At 40.9% G+C, this 19,853-nt stretch overlaps 1 protein-coding gene across 1 annotated transcript; it reads right to left on the bottom strand.

Annotated features, from left to right (window-relative positions):
* Positions 1 to 13,748: 13,748 nt before the first annotated feature.
* On the bottom strand, positions 13,749 to 18,244 carry LOC120766166 (xanthine dehydrogenase-like). The gene is made up of 7 exons (XM_040091513.1): positions 18,043 to 18,244; positions 17,796 to 17,968; positions 16,960 to 17,700; positions 16,666 to 16,899; positions 16,164 to 16,608; positions 14,753 to 16,105; positions 13,749 to 14,648 (listed from the first exon to the last, which is right to left on the bottom strand). Exons 1-7 carry the CDS (start codon positions 18,080 to 18,082, stop codon positions 13,843 to 13,845), a joined length of 3,792 nt encoding a protein of 1,263 aa, XP_039947447.1. The 5' UTR covers positions 18,083 to 18,244; the 3' UTR covers positions 13,749 to 13,842.
* Between the last annotated feature and the right edge of the window lie 1,609 nt (positions 18,245 to 19,853).

The following is a 19,853-nucleotide window of genomic DNA, read 5'->3' on the forward strand; positions in this document are numbered from 1 at the left end:
GATTTCAACAATTTTTGGTAGTAAGGACATACTTCTGCCTACTTTTGCATAGTTTGATGCCCATGACATCTTTGATGTTAGATTTGTTTTTGTTATACGATTCGCCCATTTTCACAGTGTGTGCTTGGAATGTTTGGATAATTTCACACAACAAATTTGGTTGAAATTGGTTCAGTAATGGATGAGCTATCTGATTTCACGTAAAGATAGGCGTGGTCTATTATCTAATTTTCACACCTGCTCCTAAAAGTTTTTTCTCTACCATCCTATTTGTGAAATTTAAAGCTTGTGGCACATTTATTCAGTGAGTTATCTCAATTTTAGTAGTTTTGAAAATAGCCGTTATATGGGGGTGGGTGTGGTTATTACCCGATTTTAACCATAATCACACTGTGTAAGGAAGGGCTGGTTTCTTTTAAGCATGTTTGGTGGATTCAGCTTAAGCGGTTTGGCATATATGTATGTACATTAAAAACTTTGGCGGCGCGTCCATGCCGGCTTTAAAAACAACAAATATGTAGTATATCTAAGAAGGTCATGTGAAAACTTCAAGACGTTCGGTCCAGCCGTCTCGGAGAAGTTTTGCTCACCAACTCCGAAAACAGCGTTAAACAGCGAAAAAAGCGAAAAAAGACGTTTACAGTTTTGTGATTCGATTACATTAAGTTAAAAAATTCTTTCAAATATGCGTCAACTTCAAATTGGCGGAGTATATTCTGAAAAATATGACTATTCGATATATTAAAATTCTGAAGTGGATATAACCCCTTAAGTGCCTTTTCTCAGTATATTATTGTATTAATACATTCAAACAAACCGCTAATAAATACATTTATATTATAGTTTATATTTCTTAATTCAAAAGTTGCGCAATAAGCAAGGCAAAGTGGTAAACTGGGAAGCTGTTTACCCATCATAAGTACTCAGCACGCCTCAATAAATTTACAGTTATAACGCACGAAAATCAGAATTTGAATTTTACTACGCTGCACAAACCGTTACATTTCCGTTTATTTGTTACATACTCCTTGTATGGCTTTAATAGCCACTTTTGTGACTTTAAAACTGTTCCTAATACTTTAAGGCCTTTTAATTACTGCAGGAAATAATGAATTAAGGCGGTGAATAAGTTCTGTGACGTTTCGGAAATGTAATGTGACAATTGAATATAGAATTTGCATAGCACACGAAATCAACAACAGTAAAAGACGGCAACAATATACAAACATTTTCTGGCTGCGTGGCTGCTAACCGGAGCAGGCGGCAAAATGCTATAGCGCAATGACTCAGTTGGCAGTTGTTGTGCTTCATTGAATTTCTAATCGGTGCTTTCCACAGAAATCTGAAATCAAGTCTCAAGTGTTACTTAAAAAAAAGCAGAAGGGGTCATTGCCTGCTCGGGAACTCATTTAATTTTCTTTGCTTTTGTTAAATTTCGCAAAAGTGCTTGGGTGCCTGCTTGTGAGTTTACGGCTGGCGCCATAATTTGGTTCCCAAAAAAGTTAGGCAAACAAAGGCAGCAAAATAAATATGTATACAAATCAATAATGCGCCCTAGCAGTGTCGACATTTGTGGCAGGCGTCTCAACAATGGCATTAAATTCTCTGCGCAGTGTGCCGGGCATGATGCCGACTGTGCAGAGGTGAGACGAAGTTATTTTGGGCAAATTGTCGACCGCTATTGTGCAAAAGTTTGAATTTAAACGTTGCTTTGACAAAAGACCCACAATCGCGAGTGTTTGGTATTATTAATTATAATTAATTAGATGTGATATTGGCGCACACTTCGTATTCTATAGAATCTCGTAAATAATTTGCGGTATTTTGGAACGCTTGGGATCATAATTCAAAAGAACTGAAGCAGAGAGACCAAAGTAAAATTAATTATAATAAATATTTTTTACATACAGAATCCCAATCATGAAGTAAAGGACTTTATTGAAGATATACTGTCTTTGGAGAGCCGGTTCAGTAAGATTTATTTGAGCTAAGCTTGGTTTTCTTTCCCTGAAATCGGTTGTGTTTGGCGGAGATTCTATGAGGAATAATATATAATATATACATACATATGTATAAATGATAAAGCTGGCAAGCAGAGTCGTCCATCTGCCTTTATATTATATACGAAAAATCTAAAATTTTATACACACCCTTTTCTGCCCAAAAAAGCTGACATTTGGATTTTTGGAAACAAGGCTACAATCACCGAACATATTGACAAAGATTTTTGAATATCTATTTTTAATACCAAATAGAAATGCACCTGTGAAGGATATTATACCTTCCGTGTCGCCGAAGGTAACGTTTTTTTCTGCTTTTGGAATAATTGGGATTAGGATATGTTAGGTTAGGTCGTAGGGTTGATTCTAAACGATGGATCTCACATAGACAAATGTATGTCCTTTGTGTTACCCATAAACTCGGAAAAGTCATCACTTCATAGATCTCCACTTCAGTAGCTTCGCTGAAGATGTGTCTCCTGTGATATTTCAACCTCAGTTTGGCAAAAGCCGGGTTCAGTCAGAACACCTACAGTTGCATCGAGATTAAGTAGTTCGGAAGATGTCTTATGGCGCACTTTGGCTATCTGGGTGGAATCTCGCAGTCGCAAAAGTTGTGGTTGTTGGCCGGTACTTGCCGAGCTCACAGAAGGTCCATTGGTCCAGCGCTAGAATGGGAGGGGACATCGGAAAATCGACTCACTTCTATTTTGATGAAATTGAGGTAAGGATGTCTATCATGCTCAACAGTTTAGCAGTTACTGGTAATTCCGTACAAATCTAAAATGCAAGAATCATGATGCTATTATTTACGAAGCTGTGTACTTCTTGATTAGTTTAGAGTGCACAGTTAGCGAGCTCGTAGCCAGTATAGCCGCTCATCTATCGGAGTGAATGACGGCAGTCACCTCCACTTGAAAGACGCTACAGTGGTCTGGTAGTCTGAAAATGGAGCTGCTTAAGATGTGCGGAACAGATGCCGATAAGGGCCCCTCATTGAACACGTCCCAGCTGCTTAGCTGGCGTGGTTGTTCCGAGGGCCTTCCACCAGACAGCAAATATATTGGCTTAACTACGGTTGCATAGAGGCAGAGGTAGAACTCCCCTTGGCAACAATTCCACCTATATACAGTATAAGGAGACTGATGTCTTGCTCACTCTCTCCTTGATGTTTGACTTCCATGAAAGCTTCCTATCAAAGACAATCCAAAACTACTATACCCTGTCCACAGGTTGAAGAATATCAAGGATTTAAGAGATTTTATGTTATCTAGTAAATAAAGCTAAGTGAACGAGGGCAAGACATAATATCTCCTGTCATAAAACAAACAGTCGTCGCACTATCGACTTGGCTGTCATATCACTGTTGAGAGTCATAACTTTGAATTCGTAGTTAATTTCGTCTATCTTGGAACCAGTGTTAACACCAACAAAAACGTCAGCATCGATAACTATTGCCAAGAGGTGCTACTTCGGACTGTGTAGGCAAATGAGAAGTAAAGTCCTCTCTCGACGAACAAAGACTAAACTCTATAAGTCACTCATTATTCCCGTCCTGCTATATGGTGCAGAGGCAGGGACGATGACAACAATTGATGAGTGAAACTTTCTAGTTTTCGAGAGAAAGGTTTTGCGGAAGATTTATGATCCTTTGCGCATTGGCCGCGGCGAATAGCGCAGTCGATGGAACGAGCTGTACGAGTTATACGACAAGATTGACATAGTTCAGCTTATGTCGTCTTCGACTCATATCGCGTGTATACTTCTACTCCCAACCTCCAGTTTTTGCTGTGTACCGTTTCGCTTAAATTTAGTTGTGCCTTATTTGTTTGTTCCACTCCGAAAAAATTAATTATTAAACACATTATCTGACAAACAAATTTCAAATTAAATAGTTCACGCATTCTCGTTAATTAGAACTGCCACCTCGCTGACTTGTTATGTCGAAGCAAACTGCTCCTGAATCGAGCGTCCAATGCGGGCGCATGTCAATCAATTTACGCTGAAGGAATAACAACTCTAGCCACAGCTGGATGAAATCGTTTAGCGGTATATTATTTCTGTACGGCCAGCAACAACAATAGGGTCTTATCAAGTATGCTGTAAATAACGGTAGTCTGCAGCGCTGGTGTTGGCGTGCGGAATGCTTGGCGGTAATTTGTCGGTGACTAATGGCTGTGAAAAAGCACGGCTGCCATTTCATATGAATAAATTTGCGAAATTTGTGCGTGTGGCAAGTCGGAATGCTACGATTTCAGTGTTAATGGCTGGTTTTGAAGGCTGCATGTTTCGTTGAGTGATATTTCGTATTGGCGCGAAAGTTTACTTAAATGAAATGAAATGAAATGCTTGCAACTCATTTCATTGTTTCTGTGCAATTCAAAGTATGTGTGGCTGTGTGTTGGTATTCTTATTTGCTGCTGCCTGTGCTGCTTCCTGCGCTGCCGACAGAGTCAAAGCGTTTGCTGGAGCTCATAACTTTGCACAAGAATGTAGCAAATTTGATGAAAAGTTCATTCATTTCAATTATTTCGATAAAATCACCCCGCTGTGGCAAGTCTCTAAGCGCAACGGCGTGAATTGGCATATTGCCGGTGTCTGATTGCTTGAGGGACTCCGCCCAATTGCTTGCTTTTCGCACTCCTAACCTTCTGGCGGTTTACTCGATGCTTTAAAATACTTTGTTGTCTGACAATTCTTGTGGCGGCTGTAGGAAAGCTGTTGGGGTGAATAGGAAAATTTATGTTAATTGTTGAGATATTTGTGACATTTTTCCGATATATTTCGACGCAAAAATGCTTTCTAGTTAATTATGAAGGAATTGGTTACGCAACAGTTAAGTGGACGGAGCATTTAAAGGATAGCTAACTTGAAGTAGTGTGAAGCCTATACAAAAATTACTAAAAAATATGCAAAATAGTTAGAAGTTTTAATTTGCGCATAATATTCGTAAGTGTCATTCCATTCGTCATTTGTGTGCGATACGGCCAAACTGCTATGGGCGAAAATATCAAAAATATGCACCCCATAATGACTTTGGATAACCTTAAAATGAAGTGGATCCGATCAGTTACAAAAATTCGAGCTCTGCACATAATAATTGACGCTCGAGCTCTTAATCTACCGGCTCACCGTGCCACATATCAATGAAGACGATCTTGTAATTTCTCTTGTAATTTTATCAAGGCAGCAATGCCAATAATTTTACATGGACATAGCCGGCAGATGCATTACTGCGAAAGTTCTTAATAGACTCCGATAAACTGGGCACATTAAAGATCCCAAAGAGAGACATTCCGAAATCCTCTCTCACTTCGACTGCATTTCTGATAACTAGTACCACTGCGCCGCGAAACCTTGTCTTAGCCGCATCTTCTCCGCCCACATATCTCTGAGAGAAAAGTATGTTGGTGGGAGGCGTTGCTGTAGAGGATGCACAATATGGTTTTTCACGTATAGATCAAAGCTCAAGGTGAATATTATAGGAAGAAACTTCTGCCTGGAGCTCTCAATCAACTTTTGTTTCAGACTGTCACTGTAGTGTCTTTCAATGAGAAGTGGCAGCCATGTACTTTTCCAAAGTGTGAGTTCTTTTTGTGGGGTAAGCATCCACAAAGTTCTGCATAGCTGTTCGCCGACAGTGAGCTCAAAGCTAGCCAAGATGTGCATGACCTCAGTAGCATTGGCATCAAGCTACTTTCATATTAAACTTTTCAAGTTGTCTGGCCACAGCAGAATCGTCAGAAATTCTACAGCCGTTGAGCTTGCAAGAAAGTCAATCATACTCAAATTCCATCAGGATTGGAAAGAGCTGGGTTCCCTTGCCTTTTCTGGGTTTCACAAGAGCTTAGCAAGCGTTGGTAAGCAACGAGCGATTGCGAAAGCGTTCTGGTTCAGAGTGGAACATAAAAGGTGATTGATTAGCAAGATTCACATCGCCACAATCACAGGCTTCGTAACTGGACACTGTCCCTTTTGTACTCGTGCGGAGAGGCTACAGATTTTGGGAGACGCAACTTGTCAACGTTGCAATGATATGGAAATATCTAAACACTTTCTCCACCAAGGCAAATTGATACGGATTAAATTTGTGACAAGTTCTAGGCGTTTTGTCGGTATGCGACGGTTCGAGTTCGGGCAACGGACAATCCTCTTTAACTGTCTAGTTGCTATTATTCGTGGCCGAGTAATCACCCGATTTACCTAACCAAACCTAACATAACGGGGTCAGGTGAATGCGAAATGGGGCTTTAGCAAAATCCATTGGACGCATTTGCTATTTTTAGTGTTAGTCTTGTAAATACCCTACAAATGGATATATGTATTTCTATTTTCGTAGTTGATATGTACATATTGCTGACAGGGGTTCGCCCTAAACTGGATATATCACTCGTCATATGGATTCGCAACGTTGTTGATGGCGAATTTGAATTATTTTGAAGTGACGTCTCTGATGAAATTGTGTTGCTTTTTTTGATACACTAAATTCTAGTTTCGAATTTAGTGTTGGAGTATTATGAACAACTGGGGCAAGGGTAACCGAAAATAAATGGCATTTCGTTAATGTCGTAAACGAAAGTGGTTGGAAATTTTGTAATTTAAATGCAAATTGACGAGCAAATGACAAGCATGGCAATTAACGTGAGTGCGTACATGTGTCAAGCTGCGTAGGTGCCACCGAGTGCGTACGGTGTTGCAAACAAGTCGAGACACAATGATGCCGCAGTGGGATATTTACCCGGCTTGTTGGCCGAACGGTCACCGTTGGATGTGCGCTTGCTTGTTTGGTTGGTGGGAGCGAGTGCTGGCTGTTTTCATTGATGCCAGGTACATCCATAGGGGCGCACGCTTGGATTAACCAGTAAACGAAAACAAAAAAGAGTACAACGACACTTAATAAGATAACAAACAGCATATAGTACAGCTTGCGATAGATGTAATCAGTCAGGGAAAGGCGGCGAGAGCACAGTGCGTGCGAAAAATGGAGAATCACAAAAAAACTGAAGGCAAGAGAAGGAACAAATAAACAAAATGAAAGCTTACCACAAGAGAAATTTAAAGTAAGGCGATCGGTGAAAATTATACCCATAGGTACATATGTAGTATATGATTTTATGGATAGACATACATAAAAACGCAGGTGAATTTCAACCATATTAAAGAATGTTGGCGAAAAGTCTTTTTAAAATTAAGGATATCAGGCTCGTAACTCACGACAGCGTACGAGTTACTGTCACCTTGGATGATTAAAGCTGACTTTTACTCTTACTTTACTTGTTCTCCTACTTGTTTATCTTTATTGGTAAAAATTTTCTGTCTATTTTCGGTATGATGATAAACGTTGATGAGGTGTTGAAAAGAAAGTGTCGAAAGTGGCGAAAGTGACACGGGCAAAAGAAAGCAACTAATAATAATAACTAAAACAAAGGCAGCGAAAAGGCTAATTATATTAATTAATGACTGTCAAAGCGACAGCTGAGTGATTCATTAAGGAAGCAAGGACACCACTGGCACTTGAGGACAGCCAGCGCTGAAAGCAACTAACGCCCGTTCCACTTTGAAAGCATAGCAGATGCAAGAGAAAGGAAAAACCACTGTTGCAGTGCAGCGTAAAGGCTTTCTCAAAACAATAACAAAATTATATAAAACAAGTATATCAAAGGAAAAGCAGAGCAATATGAAATGTGGATCATATACAATGTATATTATGGTGCTTCCAGAGCAGAGAAGAAAAGGTCATCATATGTATATTCTGAGCGTTAGCGCTCTCTATATTGCTACAGAAGAACTGAGTATGCTAGTGCTCGTAGATTGTGGAACGCAAGCATATTTCTCTCCAACTCACAGATTGTGCGTACTTCTTAACAAAATAATTTTCTCTGCATGGAAATTTCCAGTGCCACTTCCAATTGAGCACCTTCTACCCATACTTTTATCGATTGAGTGAGCTTTCACTCCAAATACTCGTTTATTTTGTTGATTTAATAAAGCTTAGCTCGAGATATTTGCACAACTTTGTCGGCTTTGTAGCTGCCGTTAACTGGCCGGCCGGTAGCTGTTCGATGATGAACTTTGATTTGGCTGATGGCTGACTTTCTTGTACCGTTGCTTGCCGAGATATTCGGCTTTAATTTTGAGCTTGATGTAATGGTTGTTAGTTGTTGTTTGATTGGTTTTTTGTTCTTTTAGATTTCGTTCGGCTGCGAGTTGTTGCGGCGTAAGTGACCTACAGATAGTGCCGTATGACATTCTGTTGACTAGATTACGATGCGCTTTACATCAGCAAGGCTAACGCACTGCAAATCGGGGAGTGGGTAGCCTTTGTTATTGCTTCTCGGCACTAAGAGTGAGTCATTAAGCAGCGCGGCAACATTACATTTCCCTAAATTTTCTATGAGTGCTTATCCATGCATACATATAGTATATACATATGTACATACTAGTGCCTCTCTGAGTAGTAAGTCGATATGTAATGTTAATCAAAATGCTTGTATGTGTAAAGCCGTACATTTTATTGGTTTTGTGTTATCGTTTTTTGTCTAAAAAGATTTGTTGCTTTTCACGGTAAATTTTAATTAAAGCTCTCTGCCGTCATCTGGAGAAATAACGGCATAATACTAATCCATCTTTATACATATTTCCCTTGTAAACTATGCGGCTTCTCCATCGACAGTTTATAATTACGATTCACACATTTGATATACCTATATATACATACAGACATACATACATATACATACATATTAGACATACCTAAGAAGCATAAATAGTCTTCGACTTGAAGTTGACGACATAAATATGTATGTAAAACGAAACTGTGGCAAATCCCTAACTAAAAGCTGCTTATTTAATTGGCTGTTGTCGTTGGAATTGATTTCATTAGAAGGGCTTTGATATAAATAAAATGTTTTGATGAACATGCAGTGAATGAAGATAAGGAAGGAATGAAAAGGTATTTCCAGGACTATGAAAAGTATACGTTTACTTTAAATAATTTATGATGGTGTAGTATTACGTATGCTGGATGATGTAATTAAGAATTACAACATGTATTCATAGATGGATGGAAATAAATTGAGGCTTTCATTGCCCTCTGCCACACAGACTCACATAGGCTCAGCAGTCTGATAAATTCCAGTATTATGCCGCGATGTGATCCCTGTCTGAATATATAGCAAAGGACTTGATGATGCGTCTACAGACTGTTGTGCAGTTTAGAATCAGCTGCTCGCAAGTTTCCGGCTGCATGTCGCAAAAGTCACAGTCTTTACAAGAGGCACTACTAATGCTTAAACTAAGGCTTCTTGAGCCTGCTCAGTGCAAAATGCCACGAATAGCCGGAAATGTCTATCTCTGAATACTCTCTCCTCCTTACGGAGCAGCTCCTTTATCGTATGAGAACCAACCGCAATACAGAGTTCTGGTAATACCACAGCTGTAAAACGGACAAGCTCGTAGACTGTTCGTTCCCGGCGACCCTTTGTGTCCTAGCAAAGACTAAGTGGGACGGTAATTAACTCAATTTCAACAGTATTTGCTCTAATAAGCATTAACGGTAAAGAAAATCAAAACCCGATGGAACGATGGGTGCAAAACTGCAAAAGTCATGTATACTGTAGACGATCCTATTGCCAGTCAATAGAAGAGACTGTAGGAACATTATGGAGATACTAACTGGTCACTGTCTGGTGGCGACACACGCCCGCAGGATGGGGCTGACAGAGCGAGAAGATTGCAAAAAATGTCTACAGCAGGGTACCAAGGAAACAATAGAACATCTCTTGTGTACTTGTCCCGCATTGGCAAGACTGCGCTGCAAGCATCTGGGGTCCCTATGGCATGATACACCGGAGGAAGTCGAGTGAAGCCGCAGAGTCTGTTAAAATTCACGTCAAGCGCAGGTATCCTAAAGAATGACTACTCCTCTTGGACTTAGCAATTGAAGTACATCTGATATCGCAAAGGACCAAACTGGTGTATGCGTGGCTTGGAATGAAACAGTGGAAAACGTTTGAGGAAATTTTGGGGGAGGACCTGGGAGTGGTGATGAGTCCAGGTAACATTTGCAACTTGCCAATTTTATAATATTAAATTAAATAAAGTGAAATCACAAGCTAGCAGAGCATACACCATCACCAAACACCAACCACCACTAACGTTGTGCGGGAGCTTACGACATCAAAGGCGTGAAAAAGCGTAACAACTTTAAACATAACGGAAATATAAACTGGGGGAACACAGCCATAAAAGTGAAAAGACAACGATGCGTACGAACGAACGGCAACCAAGCAGCTACGCGTAACAGTAAAAATAGTTGTAAGAGGTAAAGCGTTGAAAAGGGAGCGACTAAGAGCGCAATGCCTGGCGCTGGTGGAAGCAAGGCGGGCGTTAGGACGCCAGCGATGATTGCAGGTGGTCTCGTTGACAGCGTACAACTAAAGCAATTTACCTGTTTAAACGCATTTACGTCACTTTCTGGCTTCCAACTTCCCTTTTTCGTCTTCCTGATTTTCTCTGCGCATCCGAGCATTTTAAGTTAAGTGGCATATGCAACGATTTTCGTTTCTACCGGTTATTGGCGTTCTTTTTTTATGCTATTCCTGCATAGCGGTAATAATTTAAAGAAACGCAGTTACGCTGCGATCGAAAGTACAGGCAAACGGGCACTACGCACCTGGCAGATTGCCAATGAAAGTGTTTGTAGGTCCGCGACTCCGTAGAGCAATGCTGAAGCGTTCATGTAGTTGAGTTGGGTAGGCAGCGTATGGGTTCTCAGTTAGACATGATGACATGACGGTGCGTACTAAATATGGTGAAAGAAAAGCGAAATGCAGAGCAATGTCAGTGAAACGAAAAGCTTTATGTTTATGCAAATGCTTTGGAAGCACCACTCACCCTAAGTAGGCCGTTAGTAAACCCCGTGACCCAAAAACTATTTAACAGTTGATGTTGATGTTTATGCAGATTGTTAGCAGACAGATTGGTGCAAGTTCTAGTATCCTATGAGCAACTGTGGATATGGTCCGAAAGCGCTAATAAGTGTCGCATACACTCACCGCGTTCTCATAATTAATACAAGTACCAGTTCTTAAGGGATCCGGAGCGCAGTAAAAGTGGGTTTGCCCATTTGAGTAAATGGCTGACTTTTTTTTAGGATTTTTGTAACAGCCCTAGTATGATTTTTAAACAGCGGGAGCTAGTTGCATATCCAAAGCAGCCAATCTTTGTTGCAACAGTGGCTGCAACGGTTAATGTTGTTAGTGTTTATCTTTCTCCGCGAATTACGCAATGCTATGTAGTTTAAAAACACCGCAATTTTCCGAACAGAAATAAAGTGTCGAAGTGACGAAGGAGCATACATACATATGTAAATATATATATACATATATGAATATATAGGTACATATGTATATATATATAAGATATATATGTATGAACATATACGCAGTAAAAGAAAATTGCTCAGAAAATCACTGAAAAGAGCAAAGCGAAAACATATTGCGCAAGGTGCGCGCCACTAAACTCTTACTGAGTTCCGTGCTCCGCTCGCGGGTCGGTGTGCGCTTCTGTTAGCAGTAGCGCGCGTTGTTGTGCAACATAAAGTTTGCTGTACATAATAATGGGAAAACTTTTCTGCATTCACCGCTACCACAGCGCTCCCTTATGCTTTTGCGGCATTATGATGCGGTTTATAACCCCCTTTAGTGCTGCACGAAGCATGTTGAGGGAACGAGCACCAGCTGCATTAGATTGGAACTAAAAAGGTTAAACACTGTCATTATTAATTTTGTAGTTTTTGTCTATATTCATTATTATTGAAAATAATACCTTGCATTTTTGAGAGGCGTAGAAGTATTGAGCCCAGCGATAGACTCATACGACCCCGTCAGGCAATGGTGATTTAATAACTGCAGCGTAAATAAAAAGCACGGGTTCCAAATGTGAATTCTGTACATAGTGAAGATTCGTTTAGTAACTCAACTACGCGAATAAGACTAAGGATGTCGAAATGACGAGGATGTCTACAAGGTTAAAGGTAGCAATCTAAAAATAGAAGATATCCATATGAACCGAATACTACAATCCATCAAAATACTAGTGTGTTGAAATGCTGCTTAATTGTTTTGGAATCAATAACTTATGTAATGAGTCGTCTCCTTCTGAACTAGGGGAAGAAAACCAACACAATTAAGCAAATGAATAGATTTTTTGAATAATCAGTCTTTGTTGGAATGGTTTGGCGTTTACATAGCTGCCTAAATCTGTAAGAATTATTCCTAAACAGAGTGTATTCCCATAACTGGTTACTGCATCCCCTAAAGCTTCCTACTCTTTGAAACCGTGCACCATTCCGCTTGGCAACTAACCATAGCTGATAGGGATCTTATGTGCCTTAAATTTCTATATTTCTGTTTTAGTTTCTTATTTTTTTTGTACGCTGGAATCTATTTATAATTATACCGACCGACTACGGTTTTACGAACGTACATGTTTAAGGTGTCAAAATGCTCGTAAGTAAAACTAAATAAGTTTTACGTGGTACCACTAATTAATGGTAACGAGTTGTTTTGCAAGACACACTTCCGTCATTGCCAATTGCCACGCAGACTTGACTCAACAATTCCGACTGCATGCGTACAGGGTGGCGCAAGAATTTTACTCAAAGATAATTGAATCACATTACAACACAACTTACGTTTTTTTTTTGGCAGGTTATTATTAAGATTTTTTTAAGATGGAAGTTTGGTATACCGAAAAGAGGGATTTGATAGTGCAGCGGTAGCATGCTTTGTGACCCGTCATTTCCGTTCAAAGGGAATTCACAGCAGATTTTGGCAGCAGCCCCGTGTGGTTGGACCATTATGAGGTTGATAAACATGCTTGTCGAAGCTGGAAGTATCATAAGAAGGCCATATCTTAGAGACCCGTCTGTTCGTGTTCAAGAAGCAATCGCTGCTGTTGGACCGCCACATTCAAGAGTTTCGACTCGCAACTTGAAATTAGCAGACGGTAATTACAATGGATAAATATGATGACTTAAACCTGTTTTCGTACAAAGTTCAAATAAAAAGCCGGTTAAAGCCTTTAGATTAGCTATTCGTCTGGAATGTTGGCACAAAATGATTGAAATGCCCGAAGAAGGCAATAACTTCATAAATATAATGATCACAAATTTGGAATCTGATGAGGCCCATTTTGATTTAAATGAAAATGTTAACAAGAAAAACTATCATATATGGAGTGAGTCCAATCCAGATTTAATTCACTCGATGGAACTGAGTCAGTGCGCAGTTTCATCCAGGTGCATTGTCGGGCCATACTTCTTTGAAGAAAATGGTGTAACAGTAACTGTCAATAAGCAACGTGATTTAAAGTGGTTGCAGAGCTTTTTTTATTAAGAACTGCGTCGAAGACGTGTCTCTTACAATAGCGTTTGGTTCCAGCAAGATGAAGCAACTGCACACGTACATACATAGCTAGACGGCTTATTGTGAAGCTTCAACGAATATTTGAAATCAAATTAATATTAAGAAACTTCATTTTCCGCTGGCCCCAGGGTCACCAGAGCTCACTGCCCTCGACTTTTGTTTGTCGGGTTATGTCAAGCAAGAGGTGAACAAAAGAAAACCTAGAAATTTGACTGAATTCAAGCAGCCCATTAAATTGATAATTGAGGCAATCTCGACTCAACCCTTCAGGCGGTGTCTAGGCCAGTAAAGAAGAAGTATAAGGACTATGACACGCGGCTCTATTAGTGCCATATATTTTAGATTGTTGCATTTATTTGGGATATATGTATGTGCAGAAATATTATGATAAATTTCGATTAAAACGATAAAAACTATTCCAACGAAAACGTCCTCGTGTCAGTGCCGGAATTCATGACGATTGTCTCTGGCGTTGTTGGCGCTCCTAAGCGTACCCACTCATGCTGAATACCAGCGTCTTGTCGAGCAGATTGCAGAGCGTGCTGTATGGCAAATATAGAGCTCACTGCTAGACAGGCTGGAGGCTCGCCAGTAGTTTTGGAACGCATAAAGCCAGCAGGGTTGGGATTCTTCTGTAGCAGTTCGATGCGGAAGTCAATGGGTATGTCCTTTGCACCGGGCGGTTTGTATGTCCAGGTACGATTAGTTACTAGTCGTCCAGTTTCACGTTCGTACACCAAGTGCTCCGTTAACCAGTAACCAAGTAGCATAACAAATGCGCCCTCAACTTGTCCAACATCTATATAAGGGCTTAGACTTTCACCAGCATCTTCCAATAGGTCCACACGTTTAATTAAATGATTGCCGGTTAAAATGTCTAACTTAATTTCAGTTAATCCTAGACCGTAAACGAAGTAGTTCTTCATATCGCCTTGCTTATAATGTTCGCTGGCAATCATGTTTATGGTTCTAGCATAGGCTTCGGTCACTACTTTTTGCCAACTAGCGTTTTTGCCGAGTGCATCTCTTACCGGTTTCAAGCGCTCATTGAGTGTATCGCAAGCTTTGCGTACGGCGTAACAAACGCTCTCACTGCCCAATGAACCACCTGTCACGATTGAGTTTGCGCCATTGATGGTGTCGCTGTATTCGAGCTTTACAAATGATAATGGTATGCCAAGTGTGTGCGCAGCAACTTGCGCTATTTTCGTGTTCATACCTAAAGAATATTGCAATGTTATTCGTTATGTTTAGGTTAAATAAATATGTATATATATATATATGTATATATAACTGTGTATGTGTGTGTGTGTGTTCAATCACCTTGTCCCATCTCGATACCGCCGTGTGCTATGACCACCGTTCCGTCCACATGATATATGGCTACAGTTGCAGCGTACTGTCCAACTAAATCGACAGGATACTCCATTATCGCTAGACCAAGTCCACGTTTAACCCAACGATTACTATCATTGAATGCAGCGATTTCTTTTCGGCGTTGTTGGTACTCTGTCGATTGTAAAAACCGCGGTAATAGTTCCACCATTTTATTCCCCGGCTTTAAGTTGACCCGTCGGACGTCCGCAGGATCTAAGTTCGCCTCGAATGCCATGTGCTCCAACATATTTTCTATCATTGCTATTCCCTCTGTTGAGCCTGGTGCCCGACACCAGGCTGAACTGGGTGCATCGGTGATGACTGCCTGTCCGGACACTCTTGAATTTGAGTCGTTGAGGTCATAACAATTTCTCGCTGTTAAAGGTGTAAGATCCTCAATAGGATTCTCATTTGTTGTACATCCTGCATCCTCGTAATATGTATTCGTGAAGCCTACAATCTTACCATTATTTTTAATGTGGAACTCGTAGTCGGAGCGGCAACCCCAACGCTTGCCATTTGAATTCATCATCGACTCAATGGACTGTACGAAACGTGCTGGTCGGTTGAGTTTGTACGCAGCTAGAGAGGCCGCACAAGCGACCTGGTTACCACGTGAGATTTTAGCGCCATACGCACCACCGAGCCGGCGCACCTTCAATTGCACAGCATTAGCTGAAATCGCCAACATTTTTGCAATGACACATTGTGTTTGGTCCATCCATTGCGTGGCGCTCCAAATTTGCAACCCATCCTCAAATGGGACAGCTACGGTGGTTTGAGGCTCCATTGTAAAATGATATTGCCCACCCATTTCGAAAATACCTCTCGCTGATATATCTGGCTGATCTGAGAGTTGTATGTCATTCAAGTGAGAAGCCGTCCTTGCTTTGATCCGCTCCTTGGCGTCTGCCTCAAAAACGTGTGTCATTGTAGGAAGAATTGTTGTCTTTGGACGATTGCTATAAATGACCTTAACCTTTGTGGCCGCAAGTTTGGCTATGTCACTAGTCTGGGCGACAACAACGCCTAATGGCTGATCATAGTATTTAACTACATCACTGCAGAATATTTCTTCGGGTTCATATTGAAATGCCGCATCACAAAAACTATTGTTGCCGGGTATATCCTTAGCGGTGTAAAAGGCTATGACGCCCGACATATCCAAGGCTTCCGATGCGTCGATCTGTTCAATGTGAGCACCCACTCTGGTGGCATTAGCGAATGCACAGTAGACGGCGTGTGAATTTGTGAGTGTGTCATCCATATAAAAGGCTTCTCCAGAACACTGAATCAAGGCTAAATAAAATAATTGTTATTTTGACGAATAAAATCAAGTGTAAGTAATTTTCTATACCATCAAGTTTCTGCACCGGCTGTGTGATCGGATAATTTTTCTCTATTGTCTCGAAGGTTTGTGTGCCGGATGAAAGCGGTCGCCTTAATATGTCCGCTCCACTTCTGTACTCAGGTCTTACCTTCTCCGCTGGCGCAAGCTTTAGAATTGTTTTGTAAAAGAGTCCACATACCAATGCTCTTCTGTAGGTCGGTGAAGGCTCCGGTAATACATCATCAGGCTGCACTTCGTTATTTAAACTCACAAATATCTTGGCCATAACCTCCTTATCAAATAAGTTTTGTCCTACCAAGTATGCTTCGGTGGCAGTGGCGTGCACGAAATCCGGACTGATGTTACCGAAACAAATGCGCGCGGCGTTGACTATGCCCCAAGAAGTCACGTCCATATCGAGCAAAAATGCGGCATTTACAAATGCGTGTGCATTTTGTGCACGCGGTGTGATCTGAAATTAATACGTATTAAGTAGAATAATGAGTACTCAATTAAGGCACTAAATTACTTTGTAAGTGTGGTAAATGAATCGGCCCTTTAGATATGCTCTCAGCTCAAATGCAAGAATGACCGCCTTATTAAACGGCAATTTCAGATAGTCCAGTATGGATATGGTCTTCGGCTGCGCTGAAAGCTCCTGTATAACAATCTGAGCATTGAGTGCCTCGAAGGTAAGGAAAACGTCTGAGGGGAACTCCGGATGAGCCTTTTTAATACTGATATTGCCGGCAAGTGTTCCTGTCTGTAAAATAGTGCTCGGTTAATACGAGTTTAGTATTTCGAAGCCTAATTAGGCACTCACATTCCGCACAGGTACATGAGCGATCATGTCGAAATGCTGCCACAATTGCTGGCAATACTCGAAACCGGGACGTTGTGAAATCTTTTGGAAAATCTCAATTGCTTCGTTGAGACTCAAATTGCCACCTAGTGTAAGTTTTTCGCCGACAATGGAATGCCGCTTTAACTCCGGCACCGCATGCAAGTCGATGAAATGCTTGATGTCCGGGGATCGTCTGTAGACGCCATGTGCGGTATTTCCTCCCACCAACATGTACTGATCGTTGCCCACTTGACCTAGCGCGTGGAAAACATCGGCAAGTGTATGTGGCCAATACCAATAAGTGCCATTTTCATAAGCCAGCATAGTTAGGGGTTTGCCACACTTGCTCACACACTGCCTACCCGCCATTGGGCAAATGACAAATTCGAAATCTTCAATGTCGTCGCAGCAGCCGCCCTCTACCCTAGTATTGCTATCGATGGCAAATGATTTCATGGCATCCAATATCGGTCGATAACCGGTGCAGCGGCAAATGTTGCCACCAAACGAGTTCTCCACTTCCTCCAAAATGACCTTACCGCCCTTAGATTCAAGCAATCCATACATATTCATTACCATGGCCGGCGAGCAAAAGCCACACTGAGAGCCATTCAGTTTGGCCAAGCGCTTTTGAATCGGGTGATAGCCATCGCGTTTGTTGCCAATGCCCTCGATGGTGGTGATTTGCCAATCCGTACAGGTATTCAGCAGAGTCAAGCACTGCAAACGAGTGTAGGCAAATGCATTCAGCAAAGTACATACATACATATGTGTTTATATACCTAAGTACAAATGTGCACTCAGAATCCACTTACCGAGTTGACGGCCCAAGTGCGTGTTTCGCCGCTCGCCGGATGCTTGCCTCTAACGACGCAGATACAAACGCCACAGCCGCCCTCCAGGCACATGAATTTCGTTCCTGTCAGCTGGGCATGCTCGCGCAGGAAGGTGTTCAGCGTTATGTCAACCGGCAAGCTGCTCAAATCAACTGTAACGGCCCAAACAGAATCGAAAGCTCCGCTTAATGCAGCCAACTAGAGACAAGCCATTGCGCTAACTTACCATCATAAGGCGTCCCATTGATAACGAAACTGGTAGTCATTTGAGAGCCGAATTCGAATAACAAATCAGTTTAGCGTCAAAATATTTCCACACAAAGCGAAGTAGGCGATGAAAGCTGAAGCAGTGGAGAATTAAGTTTTTTTTTAATTTTTTGTGTGGTTAGCTTTTTTCAAGCAGCGCTACTAGTTGAGACAAACTGCACTGTTCGCCGTTAGGTGAGCGACTAGCAGGCGCTCTCGCGTATATATCGCTATCAGCCACAATACGATCGGCGCGAGCTTTTTGTTTACTACCCAAAATAGAGACGGTGTTTATTGCTAGTAATGCAATAGTAATTACCGTAAAATCTAGCGTCTTGTTTTGAGTCAGTACAACAAACATAAGAAACTTGTTCTCTTGAAATAAATCGTCAGTTCAACTGTGCGTTCATGTAGTTGAAAAATGCTTTTGTCAAACTTGTATTGCCACAAGCTGTGCGTTAGCTCCGATTTGAGCTCACTGAATTCTGTGCATTTTTAGTATTTGATTTCTCCAAATAATTTTGCGCTAAAAGTAAACTTTAAGACCACATTAAAAACAGTAGGAAATACTTAAACAGAGTATATTTTTTGATTTTTAAGGACGATATTTTCATTTAAAAATATTTCCATTTAAAAAAGTTTTTGCTGCTAAATTTAACGGTTGGAATTGAAGTAGAACCGTTTTAAACACTAGCCCTAAACAGAGATATTAGTGTGCCACGATGTTTGTAACACCTAAGAGGAAATTTCAGAGATCCTATAAATTATATGTGAATATGTATAAATGATCAGCGTGACGAGCTCAGTCGATTAAGCAATCTCCACTTGCCTGTCCGTCTATATATATACGAATAAGTCCCAGTCCAGTTTCAGAGATATCGATCAGTAATTTTGCACCCGTTCTTTTCTCACCAAGAAGCTGCTCATATGTCGGAACGGCCGATATCGAAACACTATAGCATATAGCTGCCATACAAACTGAATCATGGTAATAAAGTTCTTTTATTCAAAACTTTTTAATTTAACGAAATATCTTCAAGAAATTTGGCACGGGTTATTGCCTAAAGCAATGGTGCAACTGCGAAGAAATAGTTCAAATTGGGTCACTGAAGCGGGTAACCATCATACAAACTGAATGATCCAAGTGCTTGCATGGATTTTTTTGTATTTGCGACAGGTCCATTGAAATGTCACCGACTTTCATAGTAAAACACATTTTTTTGGCGAAATTCGGTTTTTTTATTCAGCATTGCTCACTCCAAGGCTGTTTCTGTTTCAAAATATGCCTCGCTTTCGGTGATCATGTCTTCATGCGACGAAAATTTCTTCACAGCGAGCATTCTTTTGAGATATGAGAACAGAAAATCATCGCTGCTGGCCAGGTCTGGAGAATACGGTAGATGCGGAAACAATTCGAAGTCCAATTCCTGGATTTCTGCCATCGTCTGACTTGTGACGGGTTGCATTGTCCTGGTGAAAGAACACTTTTCTTTTCTTTAAATGCGGCCATTTTTCGGCAATTTCGACCTTCAAACCGTCCAATAATGTTATATAATAGTCGCTGCTGATGGCCCTTCCCATAACAGGATAGTCAACAAACATTATTCCATGCGCATCCCAAAATACAGACATCATAAACTTACCAACCGAGAGCTGAGTTTTTCCACGCTTTGAAGCGAGTTCATCTTATGCAGTCCACTCGGATGACTGTCGTTTGGACTACGGTATGATATGATGGATCCATATTTCATACATTGTCAGATATCAATGCATAAACTCGGGTTTGTTACA

The sequence above is a fragment of the Bactrocera tryoni genome, chromosome 1 (assembly GCF_016617805.1).
Source record: "Bactrocera tryoni isolate S06 chromosome 1, CSIRO_BtryS06_freeze2, whole genome shotgun sequence".
Taxonomy (NCBI): Eukaryota; Metazoa; Arthropoda; class Insecta; order Diptera; family Tephritidae; genus Bactrocera; species Bactrocera tryoni.